The sequence below is a fragment of the Lithobates pipiens genome, unplaced genomic scaffold (assembly GCF_037356315.1).
Source record: "Lithobates pipiens isolate NorthernLeopardFrog02 unplaced genomic scaffold, aLitPip1_a1.2 Scaffold_8, whole genome shotgun sequence".
NCBI classification, from domain to species: domain Eukaryota; kingdom Metazoa; phylum Chordata; class Amphibia; order Anura; family Ranidae; genus Lithobates; species Lithobates pipiens.
In genome coordinates, this window is record NW_027507903.1 from 350,693,784 (window position 1) to 350,710,060 (window position 16,277).

A 16,277-nucleotide genomic window follows, 5' to 3' on the forward strand; every position below is an offset into this window, starting at 1 on the left:
TCGAGTTCAGCTATACAGATAGTATGGCTGAATTCGTGTCGCACCCGCCGCACCCGCCGCAAACTCGCACGGGACCCTTTTTTTGGTCCGCAGCAGAATCGGATCGCATGGGTGTTCACACCATGCGATCCAAGTTTGCAGATCGCACTGCGATATGCGAACTGATCTGGGGGTGTCATTAACATTTCACTGACACTCCCAGCAGTTCGCATAGGGCAGTGTGAACTGCCGCCGGGAGGCATGCGATGCGGGAACCCGCCGCGCATTCGTGGCGTTCCCGCATCGCTCCAGTGTGAACCCAGCCTAATAAGCGATCGTTTTTCTGATCGCTGTATTAGTGTCACAGGTGACGCTAGTTAGGCAGGTAGGTATTTAGGTTCGCCGCAGCTTTTTATAGCGCCAGGGACCCCCATATACTACCGCATAAAGCCCCCTGATTGCCCCCTAGTTAACCCTTTCACCAGTGATCACCATATAACTGTTACAGGTGACGCTGGTTGGTTAGTTATTTTTTTATAGTTTCAGGGCACCCGCCATTTATTACCTAGTCTCACTAGTGTACCCCTAAATTTAGGGGTGTCTACTTTCTAAAATGGGGTCATTTGGGGGGGGGGGTTTGTGCCATCTTGGCATTTTATGGCCTTCAAAACTGTAACGCCCTTAGAAAGCCTGAAGGCGGTGCTTGGTTTTTGGGGCCCCGTACGCGGCTAGGCTCCCAAAAAGTCCCACATATGTGGTATCCCCGTACTCAGGAGAAGCAGCAGAATTTATTTTGGGGTGTCATTTCACATATGCCCATGGCATGCGTGAGCAATATATCATTTAGTGACAACTTTGTGAAAAAAAAAAAAAGTTTGTAATTTTCCCGCAACTTGTGGCAAAATATAAAATATTCCATGGACTCAACATGCCTCTCAGCAAATAGCTTGGGGTGTCTACTTTCTAAAATGGGGTCATTTGTGGGGGTTTTGTGCCATCTTGGCATTTTATGGCCTTCAAAACTGTAATAGGTAGTGAGAAGTGAACTCAAAAAATTACGCCCTTAGAAAGCCTGAAGGCGGTGCTTGGTTTTCGGGGCCCCGTACGCGGCTAGGCTCCCAAAAAGTCCCACATATGTGGTATCCCCGTACTCAGGAGAAGCAGCAGAATTTATTTTGGGGTGTCATTTCACATATGCCCATGGCATGCATGAGCAATATATCATTTAGTGACAACTTTGTGAAAAAAAAAAAAAAAAAAAAAAAGTTTGTAATTTTCCCGCAACTTGTGGCAAAATATAAAATATTCCATGGACTCAACATGCCTCTCAGCAAATAGCTTGGGGTGTCTACTTTCTAAAATGGGGTCATTTGTGGGGGTTTTGTGCCATCTTGGCATTTTATGGCCTTCAAAACTGTAATAGGTAGTGAGGCGTGAAATCAAAAATTTACGCCCTTAGAAAGCCTGAAGGCGGTGCTTGGTTTTCGGGGCCCTGTACGCGGCTAGGCTCCCAAAAAGTCCCACATATGTGGTATCCCCGTACTCAGGAGAAGCAGCAGAATTTATTTTGGGGTGTCATTTCACATACGCCCATAGCATGTGTGAGCAATATATCATTTAGTGACAACTTTGTGTAAAAAAAAAAAAAAAAATTTTTTTTTTGTCATTATTCAATCGCTTGAGGCAAAAAAATAAAATATTCAATGGGCTCAACATGCCTCTTATCAATTTCCTTAGGGGGTCTACTTTCCAAAATGGGGTCATTTGGGGGGGTTTTGTACTGCCCTGTCATTTTAGCACCTCAAGAAATGAGATAGACAGTCGTAAACTAAAAGCTGCGTAAATTCCAGAAAACGTACCTTAGTTTGTAGATGTGACAACTTTTGCGCAAACCAATAAATATACAATTATTGACTTTTTTTTTACCAAAGACATGTGGCTGAATACATTTTGGCCTAAATGTATGACTAAAATTGAGTTTATTGGATTTTTCTAATAACAAAAAGTAGAAAATATCATTTTTTTTCAAAATTTGCGGTCTTTTTACGTTTATATCGCAAAAAATAAAAATCGCAGAGGCAATCAAATACCATCAAAAGAAAGCTCTATTTGTGGGAAGAAAAGGACGCAAATTTTGTTTGGGTACAACATTGCATGACCGCGCAATTACCAGTTAAAGCAGCGCAGTGCCAAAGTGTAAAAAGACCTCTGGTCATTTACCAGCAAAATGGTCCGGTCTGAAAGTGGTTAAAAAGAGCTACTTCTGCTGTTTTGTGTCTTTAGCAAAACCAAAATTCTTTTGGAAACCTGTGTTTTACAAATAAACAATTAATATATAGCACAGATTTATATTCATCTAGTAAAAAAAAGAAAAACACTAAAAATGGTTTACAATGGGGAAAAATGTAACAAGTTCACCCATAACAATTTCCCTCAATAATTCTGCTGTTCTGTGTTATTTTATTTATGTGAAAAAAACATTCTTGCTCTAATAATGTGTTAATCATTTGCTTTTCTGGATTTACTTGACTAGATTTACATCTCGGTTTACAATTCTGTTTAATTCCAAACATGCTTTTTTGTGGTTTATGTTGCAGATTTGTATATGATGAAATATATTTCATTTTTATTAGCCAAAATAAGCCCTTTAGAAAGCATAACCATTACTACAGAAAAGCATAGTTTAACCCGTAATGTAATGAAAGCAATGTATGTTTGTTTCTAGTATATATTTAATCCTGATAAAGGTAATATAATCCATCTGTTTTGCTGTCCTCTCCCTCTGACTTAATTTTCTGATACACATGTATTTATTTTATTGATGTGTATAGTTTATATAAAAATCTGTATACAAGCAGTTTATCTGGGTTGGCAATTTGTTTAATTCAGCAGATTTAGGCTGCTTTCACACTGAGGCGCTTGAAAACTGCCCACAAAACACTGTACGCTTTTGCGGCGCTATTGAGGCATTAGCGGTGCACTTTTTTGAAGGTCACATGACTCAAAAGAACCTTTTGCCAGGCGCTTTTGAAGAGATTTTCAGGTGCTTTTGAGGCACTTCCCATTCATTTCAGTGGAGAGGGGAGCTTTTTTTAGCGCTTCAAAGATGCTGCTTGCAGGAGCGCTTTCTTTTGTATTAAAGTGTCTTAGTGTGAAAGGGGTCTAATAGTTGTCTTATTTACTATAAACAATAATGTGCAGAGTGCAGTAACCTGTGCTAACCATCAGTCATTTTTCTATTGGCTAATTATATGGTTAAATGTTAAAATCCAAATGTCACCGGTTTCTACGCTAGGAAAAGTAAAGCTTAACTTGAGCAGCGCTCAGGATTTGTTAAAGTGGAACTCCAGACAAAAAAATCTTTCATTTTAGGATCTCAATAAAATGGCCCAGTTTTATGTCCCACCAGCATCCTGACTTTATTCTGCACGTCACATTGACATCATCACCTGTCTTATTACAGACCTAGGTGCAATATGCTCAATTCACAAACATACCAGGATAAGGATCCATATTTTTAGAAAAGTGGCCGCTCTTTTTAGAGGCGTCCAATGAGACACTTATGCTTTTGTTAAAGATTTGTGAATGCCTACTTTTTTAATCTGTTAGTTTGATTTATGAAAACTAGTGCAAAGAACAATAAAGTTATTGCTCTCTGCAACCAATCAAGTTTCAGCTTTTATTCTAAAATCTGAACTGACAACAGAACATTGCTGCTTTGGGTAGCAACTTCATTTTTTCCTTTCCCCATTTTTTTTAAAATCAGTTTGAATTTTATATAGCAAATTTGTGCTCACTTCCATCTTAAAGCAGATCTTTAGGAGAACTGCTAAATTTAGAATTTAAATGTAGTTTTATCTGCCAAAACCTATGCGACAATGTTCAGACAGTCGTGTAGTTCACATAACTCTGCCACTTTACATAGCCAGGCAAGTTGACACCGTTATTTCCCATTTCTTCTGTGTACCATTCTTTCACTACCGATTCATTGTCCAATAAACAGATCCGAGATGCAGGAAGCCGCAAAGTTGTTTCTTCTTAATAGATTGCCTGGAGTTACACTTAAATCAAATAATGACTGTCTACGGCCTGTGTTTTTTCCCCTGTACTTTTTATTTTCTCTCCATGCTGTAATACTTCCCTTTTAACTGTATTCTCTTCCATATGTATTCTGCATTTGAACATTTAGGTCTGTCTCAGCTCTGCAGCCCCAGGCGGGCATTCTCTGAGCAGGGCCCGCTCCGCCTCATCCGGAGTGCTTCTTTTTTTGCAGGTGTGCTGTGTGAGGTGTAGTGTAGCCTCTGTATTCCATTGCATGCGCTGCATTTGGCATCTACTGTGGAAATAAGGATTAAAAAAAAAAACTTTTAGCATAGTTTGGATGACTTGGCTGGAAAGGATGGATGGAGGAGCTGGGTCAGCACAGAGGGTAATTGGATCTTCCTCAAAGAGTAGAGGGCTATGACATGAAAGGAGGGAGATGGCCTCAGGAATTGACTAGTCTCTAGTTCAGAGGCACATTGCAAGTTAATAAAAAAAAAAATTCTTTATGAATAAGAAAAACACTGTCAATAAGCATTTAAAATCATGTTTGTGCTTCACCTGCAATTTTTTACGTTTCTGACATTGTTTCTTTACTTGCACACGCCTAGCGCAGATTTACTGTGGCAGTGCAGCCCTGCTGTGCTGGATCCCGTAAATGTAGGTGATCGGATATTTGGGGGTAAAGGGTGCACGCTGTCATCCGCTACAGCACAAGCCAGTCACCAGGTCCTGACGTTTATGACTTATGGTTGGGACCTGCTGATTGGCTTCGCTAATGCTAGTTTAGAGCTCTGTGTTTACCAACAACACACAGCTCTGAATGAAGAGCAGGGATGTGCCTGTTTGTTTGTTTTTAGTCAAAGCAGCATACATTACACATTGTTAGTTAACCCTTTGATTGCCCCTAGATGTTAACACTTTACTGGCCAGTGTCCTTAGTGCAGTGACCGTGTATAGAGTTATCCCTGATCACTGTATTAGTGTCAATGGAGATGTCAGTGGCAGTTAATCAGTTCCCACCCAGCAGTTAGCATCAGATTCCCCGCCACACTATCACAGTCCCACTATCCACTATAAGTCACCGATTGCTGCTATCACTGGTATAAAAAGAATAAATAAATATTGTAATATATACTCTCATTTGTAGATGCTATACCTGTCACACAAACCAGTTATACACTTATTGGGATTTTCTTTGGCCAAATATCGGTACATGTAGCAGAATACATTTTGGCCTACGTTTGTGAAGAAATTTGATTAAAAAAAAACAACTTTTTTTAATGAGCTATATTTTATAGCAGAAATTTAAAAAAAAAATTTTTTTTTTTACATTTTTGGTCTTTTTTTAGTTTATGATCAAATACCACCAAAAGAGAGCTCTATTTGCGTGAAAAATTATATAAATTGAATTTGCTTACAGTGTTGCATGACCATGCAAATGCTAGATAAAGTAGTGCAGTGCCGAATAACAAAAATATGCCCTGGGTAAGACCTTCCAGAAATCAAGTGGTTAAACCAATTGTTTTTGTCATCTGTTTCAAAATGTCTTACCAGGAGATGCTGCCAGTAACAGCACTCTTGTTGGGGGCTGACAAAGCTAAGCCCCCTGGCTCACAGGCGTGCCATCAGCCTGCTGTGCACTTTCTCTCTGTTGGGTGTTGCACTGTCTGGGGAGACATGAAATGGGAAGCGTTGGTACTGGCAGGCTCTCCAGGAAAGAAATGTTGAGGTTTACTTAAAGCCATAATCAGTAAGGCATAATAACAAACATACTGGAAAATACAAGGTTGGTTTACATACATTTTAAAGTTGCAAAGAATTTATTCTGTAAAGTAAGGTAAGGGCAAAAGGAAAACCTTATTTCCACAGATGACTTTCACTCTTTTCAACATACCTTTGCACGCCTCTGTCGGTTTTAAAATGTTGAGTTTCTGGTTTCCTTTACAAACACATGGCCTGTCAATCCAGGTGTGTAAAAGCCCGGCTGAACAGAAGTAGGCCTCTTGTATAGCTACGGTTTCCACAAAGTTATTTTTGTAAAATTGCAGCATTTTCAAATCAATATATTAGCTATACAAAGGAGTCATTACATCACAAAGATCTTTAAAATTACTTTTTGTATTTGATAGCTTTTTCACTGTCACCTTCATGCTAATTGACATTTCCATAAATGGAACATGGTCAGATGTGTTGTTTTGTATTGCCATTTGGTGACACTGATTTGAGGTTGTTAATCACACCTCTTTGGTAAATTGTTCTGAACTGCACATACACTATTACATAGTGTAATGATGTACTATAAAAAATTTGGATCCACATTTTTATTATATCCAAACAACATATATAGCATATAAACAGAACTCTGACTGTTTTAATGCCAATAAAAGGCTTTCTAGGATAAGTCACTGTTGCTAATGGGATTGATATATTCAACTATTCAATTGGCCTGATGTGAGATATAATCTTGTTCAGCTGAGCTGAGGCTTTTGGTGGTGGGTTTGCATGACTGCTACACTTGGTTATCAAAATTCCTCACTAGACATTATCTTCAATTTTAGTTCACTTCACTTTAGAAGGGTGCCAGATTATCTGCTTGGTGCTCACAGGGTCTCTGCGTTTCTTTTGTATGACTTACTGCTTTTGTTTTACAGTACATAGCAATCCAATGGACATGCCTGGCCGGGGGTTGAATGATGACAGAGATAGTGGAATAGCAAGATCAGGTGAGGCTCTTTTTGTTCAAAGACTTTCTGTAACATTTATACTGACATGCATTTTGAAAACATTGAATTGTACTGTGTTTGTCTATTTTAACTATCTACAGCCTCGCTCAGCAGCCTTCTGATCACCCCTTTCCCGTCTCCAAGCTCATCACTTAACAGCAGCTGTGCCAGTAGCTACCAGCGACGCTGGCGTCGTAGTCAAACTACCAGCCTGGAGAATGGCGTATTTCCTCGATGGTAAGATCAAACCTATTGCTTCTTGTGTTAAAGGAGCCAGCCAATCGGGGAGAGAGGGGTGGGGCTGGGTTGGGCTCTGTGTCTGAATGGACATATGGAGCTGTGACTTTGCTCCAGTGCCCCCATAGGAAGCTGCTGACTGTGGGGGCACTTGATGGGAGGGGCCAGGAGCAGCAAAGAGGGACCCAAGAAGAGGAGGATACAGGCTGCTCTGTGCAAAACCAACTGAAACAAGGAGGTAAGTATAACATATTTGTGGTTTAAAAAAAAAAATAGACTTTACAATCGCTTTTAACACATTAATCCCGGGCACGCGCATGCCGCCAGCGGCATATGCCAGCGGATTTGATGTCTACTTGTGGCCCGCAGTTGCGACGAGGAGAGGCAGATTGTGGAAATGCCTATGTAAACAAGGCATTTCCCTGTTGTGCCTAGTGACATGACCGAGATCTACTGTTCCCTGTCATCTGGAGCAGGGATCTCTGTCTTGTCCTAGGTAATCCATCCCCCCTACTCTAAGAACATGCTGAGGGAACACATTTAACTCCTTGATCGCCCCCTAGTGTTTAATCCCTTCCCTGCCAGTGACATTTACACAGTAATCGGTGGTTATTTTTAGCTCTGATCGCTGTATAAATGTCAATTGTCCCAAAATAGTGTCAAAAGTGTCCAATCAGTCCGCTGCAATATCACAGTCCCAATAAAAATCGCAGATCACCGTCATTACTAATAATACAAAAAAATATATATAAATGCCAGCTATCCCCGGTTTTGTAGACGCTATAACTTTTGCACAAACCAATCAATATACACTTATTGCAATTTTTTTTATTTTTATTTTTTTTACCAATAATATGTAGAAGAATACATATCGGCATAAACTGAGAAAGAAATTCGTTTTTTTATATATTTTTTGGAGATCTTTATTATAGCAAAAAGTAAAAAATATAGCTTTTTTTTCAAAATGGTCAGTCTTTTTTTGTTTATAGCGCAAAAAATAAAAACTACAGAGGTGATCAAATACCACCAAAAGAAAGCTCTATTTGTGGGGGGAAAAAAGGACGTCAATTTTGTTGCGGTACAATGTCGCACAACTGTGCAATTGTTAGTTAAAGCGACGCAGTGCCGAATCGTAAAAAGGCTCTGGTCATTAAGGGGGTAAAATCTTCCGGGGCTGAAGTGGTTAAATAGATATGTACCGAGAGAGTCAAGTGAGGTGCCTCTGCTGATCTTTTTCTATGAAAATGTTAGTTTCCCAATTGTGGTGATTATCCAGTTTCTTCAATACGTCAATATACTGGCCTTGAACACCCATTCAGATTGGGAGTTCTAACGTCACTATTATATAGTTGTTGTGAATCAATGGGGTTGAGTTACTAAAACTGGAGAGTGCAAAATCTGTTGCAGCTGTTCGTGGTAGCCAATCGGCTTCTAACTTCAGCTTGTTCAATTAAGCTTTAACAAAACCTGGACGTTATTTGGTCTGTACACAGAGCTTCATCAGATTATGTACTCTCCAGTTTTAGTAAATCAACCCCATTGAGTCAAAGTTTTGAAGCTGGAGCTTGCCAGGTTATTGGCATTTTTAGAAGGCCAGCTAAGACATCCCCCTTATTTTTCACAGTACAAATTTTATAGCATAGTTGTTAGGCGTCCTCATTTATAAGAACTATATTACCTTTCAGAAAATTGCCCCCTGCAAATTTCACTTCAACCACAGACCCCTGACAATTAATGTTTGTGTAATTGTGGCCATACATGGTGCGATAACTGAGCAATCAACATCCGTTTTGATAAATTGAATCCGACGACGATCAAGCATGGCAAAAATGGCATGGCCAAGTATGGTTTCCATCGATCAAGTTTGATCAGTTGTGGCAGGAAAATAAATCATTGAGGGTTTTCGTGTTCTTCCATATAGGTTGATCCTAAGGCCCCTTTCACACTGGGGCGGGATCGGCGTCGGTGTTAAAGCGGCGCTAATTTTAGCACGGTTTTAGCGGCGGTATGCGGCCACTAGCAGGGCAGTTTTAACCCCCGCTAGCTGGTGAAAAAAGGTTTGCCGGCGGTATAGCCACACTGCCCCATTGATTTCAATGGGTAGGAGCCGTTTAGGAGAGGTGAATACACCGCTCCAAAGATGCGGCCAGCAGGACTTTTTTCACTGTCCTGCTAGCGCACCGCTCCAGTTTGAAAGCCCTCCGGCTTTCACACTGGAGTGAAAGGGGCCAGATTGAAAAACGCCCCAGTGTGAAAAGGGTCTAAGTGATTCACAAGGGTGCGAAAAACATGATTGGACCTTTAATATCATTTTTATTTTATTTTCCACCACAATAGTCCGACTTGGGTCGATCAAAACCATCACCATTTCTCTTTTATTGTGGCTTTTTTTGTTTGTTTTTTTTTTTCTCAAACTGGATGTTGATCATCCAGTTTTCATTTCATGTATGTTTGTTTGGGCATAATAAGATTTCTGAAAAGTTTAATTTGTTGAGCACAATGATCATGATAGGATTTCTGGTATGCATAAAAACAAATTTATTTTGAATGGTTTTATAGGATTTGCATTTTAATTTTATGGAGCGTCTGTTTCATTTATTCAAATGGTTATAGGCATAAATCAAGGCTTTTCCTTTTTACAGGTCGGTAGAGGAAAGCTTTAACATGTCAGACGAAAGCTGTGGGCCCAGCCTGGGTGTTGCGCGGAAGAAGAAGATCGCCATAGGTGTGATTTTCTCTTTGTCATCTGATGAGGATGAAAACGAAAAATTCCATGAGTTTTTCTTCTCTCATTTTCCTCTCTTTGAGAGTCACATGAACAAGTTGAAGAGTGCCATAGAACAGGTACACTTAAACCGTGTCCTTGTATATATTGACAACAAACACAACTTATAAAAGTTGTAATCACAAAGTACTTATGACATTATTTCTTGGAAAAATCATAGCAGAGTAGTATTTTTTCCTGGGTGCTGGTCTGATTTGTTACATTCTGGCAAATTGGTTTAAAAAAAAAAAAAGAACATTTCCGCACTCTGGGCTGCTACGTTTCTTTTTTAGTAAATAGCAGCAGGTGTCACCCTAACACATTTTGTGATAAAAAATCACTTTTTCAAAGGTTGTTTGAAAAAAACGTTTTCTGTATAAAACATGTTAGTTTGTCCCTGCTACTATTTGATAAACATGAAAAGTTGAGTGGGTATGGCATTGCTTTGCTGAGTATGTTCTGAATACAGTTGTGTGGTTCCCTTTGGATAATGTGTATGGAATCGCATAAAAGTGCCTAGTGCTCTATAATTAGACATTCATACAAATTGTGACAATAGAAAATACATATAAATCATAAATTAACATACTCAGCAGAGCAGCGCCCATATCCACTTTCCTATTCAATATCTAAGACTACCCTGGTAGTTGTCCTAGTTGAGGCAGCAACTCTTTTAGGAATAAAAACGGGCACTGCACAGAACAATCTCAGTTTTCTTATTAAACATTAAAAGTATTTGCAGTCCAGAGGGCAGTAATTATAAAAAGTTCAGAAAAAAAACAAAATAATACGGACCTAGGTGGATGCAGCGTCAGTCTGATTTTGTATCTGTCCCCCGATACCTCTACACCTAGAAAGGAGTGACCAAAGAACGCTCCTGTGATTCTCAGGAGAAGCAAGGCCAAAAGACCTACTTCTCCTTTAAGTTCGTTTTTTGATTAGTATTTAACTAAATATTAGCACAATAAATACTGATTTTGAGTAGGGCAATATTTTGAAGATGCAAGAAGTTAGAGAAATGATCATATGTCTAGAGGCCCTTGGTTTCTTGTTTCTAATTATAACAGAGTTGTCACCCTTCATCGAATGTCAATATTTGTTCACTACAGTAAAACGTACTATTCAGGCCTAAATTTGTGGATTATCCTCATGGGTTGAACCTAGATTGTCAAAATTTCAGGATGCGACCGGCTACTGTTTGTCCCAATGAGGGCAACTATTTCTTCACTTCCTGCCAAGATGACACCTGCCTCAAGAAACATAAGCGAGAGCATTAAGTGAAGTCTCACAAAAATAATGGGGTACTTTTTGAAAAATGTGATTTGTAAAGGGGTACATGAAGACCAGAAGACACTGGCCTGTTGGGCTTAGAACTAAAATCTAGCTCTATTCCTGTATGGGAAAAAAAGAAGAGGAGGATCTTGCAGGCTTAAAGTGGAAGTAAACCCATGGATTTAAACAGTTAAAAAAACGGCATGCCGGGAATGCTAACTGCACATTGGCTGTGCTCTCAGCCAAACTATCAAACCATCCAATGGCTGGTGTCATAACGAATCACATGTGCAGCACCATAGCAGTTGAAGATTAACCACTTCAGCTCCGGACCAATAAACACCTTAAGGACCAGAGGTCTTTTTGCAATTTCGCACTGCGCTGCTTTAACTGGTAATTGCGCGGTCATGCAATATTGCACCCAAACGAAATTTGCGTCCTTTTCTTCCCACAAATAGAGCTTTCTTTTGATGGTATTTGATTGCCTCTGCGATTTTTTTTTTTTGCGATATAAATGGAAAAAGAGCGAAAATTTTGAAAAAAAAAAAGATATTTTCTTCTTTTTGTTATAAGAAAAATCGAATAAACTAAATTTTAGTCATACATTGAGGGCAAAATTTATTCAGCCACATGTCTTTAGTAAAAAAAATGTCAATAAGCGTATATTTTTTGGTTTGCGCAAAAGTTATAGCGTCTACAAACTAGAGTACATTTTCTGGAATTTACACAGCTTTTAATTTATGACTGCCGATCTCATTTCTTGAGGTGCTAAAATGGCAGGGCAGTACAAATCCCCCCCAAATGACCCCATTTTGGAAAGTAGACACCCCAAGGAAATTGCTGATGGGTATGTTGAGCCCATTGAATATTTATTTTTTTTGTCCTAAGGGATTGAATAATGACAAAAAAAAAAAAAAAAAATTTTTTTACAAAAAGTTGTCACTAAATGATATATTGCTCACACATGCCATGGTTATATGTGGAATTGCACCCCAAAATATATTCCGCTACTTCTCCCGAGTATGGGGATACCACGTGTGTGGGACTTTTTGGGAGTCTAGTCGCGCACGGCACCCCGAAAACCAATCACCACCTTCAGGATTTCTAAGGGTGCACATTTTTGATTTAACTCCTCACTACCTATCACAGTTTCGAAGGCCATAAAATGCCAAAATAGCACAAAACCCCCCCAAATGACCCCATTTTGGAAAGTAGACACCCCAAGCTATTTACTGAGAGGCATGTTGAGTCCATGGAATATTTTATATTTTGCCAAAAGTTGCGGGAATATTACAAACTTTTTTTTTTTTTGCACAAAGTTGTCACTAAATGATATATTGCTCACACATGCTATGGGCAGAAGTCAAATTACACCCCAAAATAAATTCTGCTGCTTCTCCCGAGTACGGGGATACCACATGTGGGGGACTTTTTGGGAGCCTAGCCACGTACGGGACCCCGAAAACCAAGCACTGCCTTCCGGATTTGAATATAAAATGCTATAAAAAACAAACTAACCAGAGTCACCCGTAACACTTATACGGTGATCAGTGGTGAAAGGGTTAACTAGGGGCAATCAGGGGGTTCAAATTTTTATTAGGTAGTATATGGGGGTCCCTGGCGCTATATAAAAACCTGACGGGGAACCTAAATAACTAACTGGCTAACCAGCGTCACCAGTGACACTTATACTGTGATCGCTGGTGAAAGGGGGTGAAAGGGTTAACTAGCAGCAATCAGGGGGTTAAAACCATTATTGGGTAGTATATCGGGGTACCTAGCGCTATAAAAACCTGGCGGTGAACCTAAAAAAATAACTAGCTACCTAGCGACTGTAGCGACACTAATGCAGCGATCAGAAAAACGATCGCTTAGTGACACTGGCAAAAGGGGGTGAAAGGGTTAACTAGCGGCAATCAGGGGGTTAAAACCATTATTGGGTAGTATATCGGGGTACCTAGCGCTATAAAAACCTGGCGGTGAACCTAAAAAAATAACTAGCTACCTAGCGACTGTAGCGACACTAATGCAGCGATCAGAAAAACGATCACTTAGTGACACTGGCAAAAGGGGGTGAAAGGGTTAACTAGCGGCAATCTGGGGGTTAAAACCATTATTGGGTAGTATATCGGGGTACCTAGCGATATAAAAACCTGGCGGTGAACCTAAAAAAATAACTAGCTACCTAGCGACACATGCAGCGATCAGAAAAATGATCGCTTAGTGACACTGGCAAAAGGGGGTGAAAGGGTTAACTCTAGGGGCAATCAGGGGGTTAAATCTTTATTGGGGGGTGATAGGGGGCTACCCTGGACCTAACACTAACTGTCCTGACAGTTTTTACTGTCACAACTGACACTGAATGCATTGATCAGTAAAGAAATGATCAATGCAATCAGTGACACTGTGACTGGGGGGGGAGGGGGGGCGATCGGGGGGGGGATCGGGGGGGGGGGGTTTGTGTGCCTGTGTGTACCTACATGTCAGTGTAGTGTTGGTGCACACTTACTTTTACTCTTCTCCTCGTAGTCCGGTCAAAAAGACCGCCCCGAGGAGAATGACATCACTTCCTCCTTCCTGTGTAAACAATACACAGGGGAGGAAGCTTCTCATTGGCCAGGAGCGATCCAGAGGGGGTGGCCGAAAACCAACGGCCATCCCCTCATCACGGAGCGCTCCTGGACCAAATCGGACCGCCGTAAACAGCGGGAGGGGGTCCGATCGGACCCCCCACCCGCTGGAAGGCAATCACGTAGATGTACGTGATTGTGCCTGCCTGTGCCATTGTGCTGACGTACATTGGCAATACGGCGGTCCTTAAGTGGTTAAACAGAGGCAAAAATGGCAGCTTCCTTGGCTGAAAACGATAGGGGAGTTTACTTCCACTTTAAGGCCTCATGTACACTGCTGCTGCTGCTAAACTGACTTTAAGAGCAGTTGGGCATTTTTGCAACTGCTCCTGAACTCTCATCTGTTATCTTATCAGTGCATGTACACAGGGTCATTTATAGTCGTTTCTAGGCAGTTGAGTTTAGAGGCTTTTTTTTGGAACGCAAAAAAATGAGTTCAGACCCTGAGTTTAGAGGCATTTCAAGCGCCAAGCAATTATAAACACGGATATCCGCACTTCCTTTACAGGCATTTTTCATTTAAAAAGTTGTTTTAAAACTCTTCTAAATGCAAAACATTGCTAAATGTAAATGCAGCAAAATGGACTGTTTAAATGTGGATTACCATCTGTCAAGTATAATCATTCAGGAGGGGTTGTAAAAATGTCCTGTGTACATGAAGCCTAAAAGTGATGACAAGAAAATGTGTTAGTTTAGACGGCAATTGGTTTAAGTTGTTTTTTAATTAGAAGGGTTTTGAATATTCGTAAAATAGCTGCTGTGTTTATAACTGCTCAATAACCTTTGCCTTTATCTGGGTAAACATGTTTAAGAAAATATATAATCCAGTTTTTAATAACTGATATATTTTCCTTAAAAGGCAATGAAAATGAGTCGCAGATCTGCAGATGCCAGCCAGAGAAGTTTGGCCTACAATAGGATTGTGGAGGCCTTGAATGAATTTCGGTAAGTGCAGTGTTTTAAGTGTAGCCTTAAACATAAGGGACCAACTCACCCCTGTGGGTTGGAGCTGTGACTTGGAAGTACATATTAAAGTGGATATAAACCTGATTCATGAAATTTGACCTGTGCACATATATCTGTAGTGTTTTCTTATCTCTCTCTCTCTCTATCTCTCTCTCTCTCTCTCTCTCTCTCTCTCTCTCGGTTGCTATCAATAGATTAGCAGTGAGCTGGTCTACTCACAGCACAGCTCTGCAAGTCTCTGCCTACGTAGAGAGTTTGTGTGTGGGGAGGGGGGCCTTTCATCCAATCAGCTCTCACAGTTTATGCCCAGACTTCACTTCCAGTGCTTAACAGGAAGAGAACATTTCTAACATGATCTGCACTTTCTAAATAATATAGCAAGTTGACAGCAGATATACATGTAAACTTGTGTAGGAGGATTTGTTTAATCTCTGTGTATCATCTGAGGCTGTTAAATTCACTGGATATATGTGAGGTTTACATTCACTTTTAAGTTCTACAAGTGAAAATATCTGAGATCAGTAGTCCAGATGTGTAAACAGAGGATTGATACAAACACTGTATTAGTGGTTATACAGTGGTTGTGTGTAATTGTATATCATTTAATCCCAGTCTGTGGTAATCGGAAAGGAAAGGGACTGTTTTTTCGACTCTTGATTACATCACAGTTACCTCTTTGTCTATTGCATATTCTAGTTGCCTGTGATGGAATGACCAACTTTTAAATAATAATAATAGAAATAGTTTTACTGTTATGTATGCTGTTGAAAAGTCATTTTGGAGGTTTCTGCCAACCACATTTCTATGAGACACTCCTTTACTTGCTTGTCTGATCTGTACTATTTAAATCTGGCCTTAGACCAATGAGGAAGGGTAAATATGTAGGGATGATATACTAAAAGACACATGGGTTTGGGTTTTTTTCCATAATCATACTTGCCTAGGTGGATGCGGCATCGGTCCCCCGACACCTCTGCACTGGGAAACGAGCGCTCGAACATCACCGATGGCTCGGTTCTCACAGCCCCCCAAGCAGGGCTGATTACTGTTGATCAGCAGCTCTCTGCTCTGCTACCTCCTCGCTCATTGGAGCACTGAGCTGTGGAGGGGTGGGGAGCGGCCGTCTCAGGCTCTCATCGGCTTGCTCTCTAAGGATATACATGTCTCCTGCATGTATCCTTATCTGTCAAATAGCTCCCCTTTTTCTGTTTTTAGCTCTGCAAAACTCCGGATTCTGTGGGTGGGTCTGTTGTCCTTCATGAACAGCAAGGGTGCTGGTGAGGGCGCTGCTTTCAGTTAACTGCCTGCCTATATGATGTGCAGGCAGACAGCTATCCTGGGAGTCTGCAGGAGCCTGCCTGATATTGCCCCTGCAAAAGAAATGTTAATTTTTTTTAAAAAGTTGAACCTGGCATTTAAAATGCCAAAGCTTAAAGTGGTTCTAAAGGCTGAAGGTCTTTTTTAGCTTCATGCATTCTATGCATAAATGTGAAAAACCTTCTGTGTGCAGCTCCTCTTCCAGCCTCCCTTTATACCTACCTGAGCCTGATCTCGATCCAGCGATGTGCACAAGAGCAGCTGCCCCCCCAGATCTCTCCCTCCTCATTGGCTCAGACACAGCAGTGGGAGCCATCGGCTCCTGCTGCTGTAAATTGTAGCCAG

The 16,277-nt window shown here is 40.6% G+C and overlaps 1 protein-coding gene across 2 annotated transcripts in view; it reads left to right on the top strand.

Annotated features, from left to right (window-relative positions):
* The window catches only part of FNIP1 (folliculin interacting protein 1), a 152,724-nt gene that overhangs the window by 93,433 nt on the left and 43,014 nt on the right, over nt 1-16,277 (top strand). Inside the window, exons 7-11 of one of the 2 annotated variants that reach the window (XM_077473330.1) lie at nt 4,169-4,252; nt 6,675-6,746; nt 6,848-6,983; nt 9,626-9,827; nt 14,509-14,594. In XM_077473330.1, coding sequence (XP_077329456.1) covers nt 4,169-4,252; nt 6,675-6,746; nt 6,848-6,983; nt 9,626-9,827; nt 14,509-14,594 — 580 coding nt within the window. The remainder of the gene's footprint in view (nt 1-4,168; nt 4,253-6,674; nt 6,747-6,847; nt 6,984-9,625; nt 9,828-14,508; nt 14,595-16,277) is intronic. The other variant, XM_077473331.1, reaches the window with a different exon arrangement.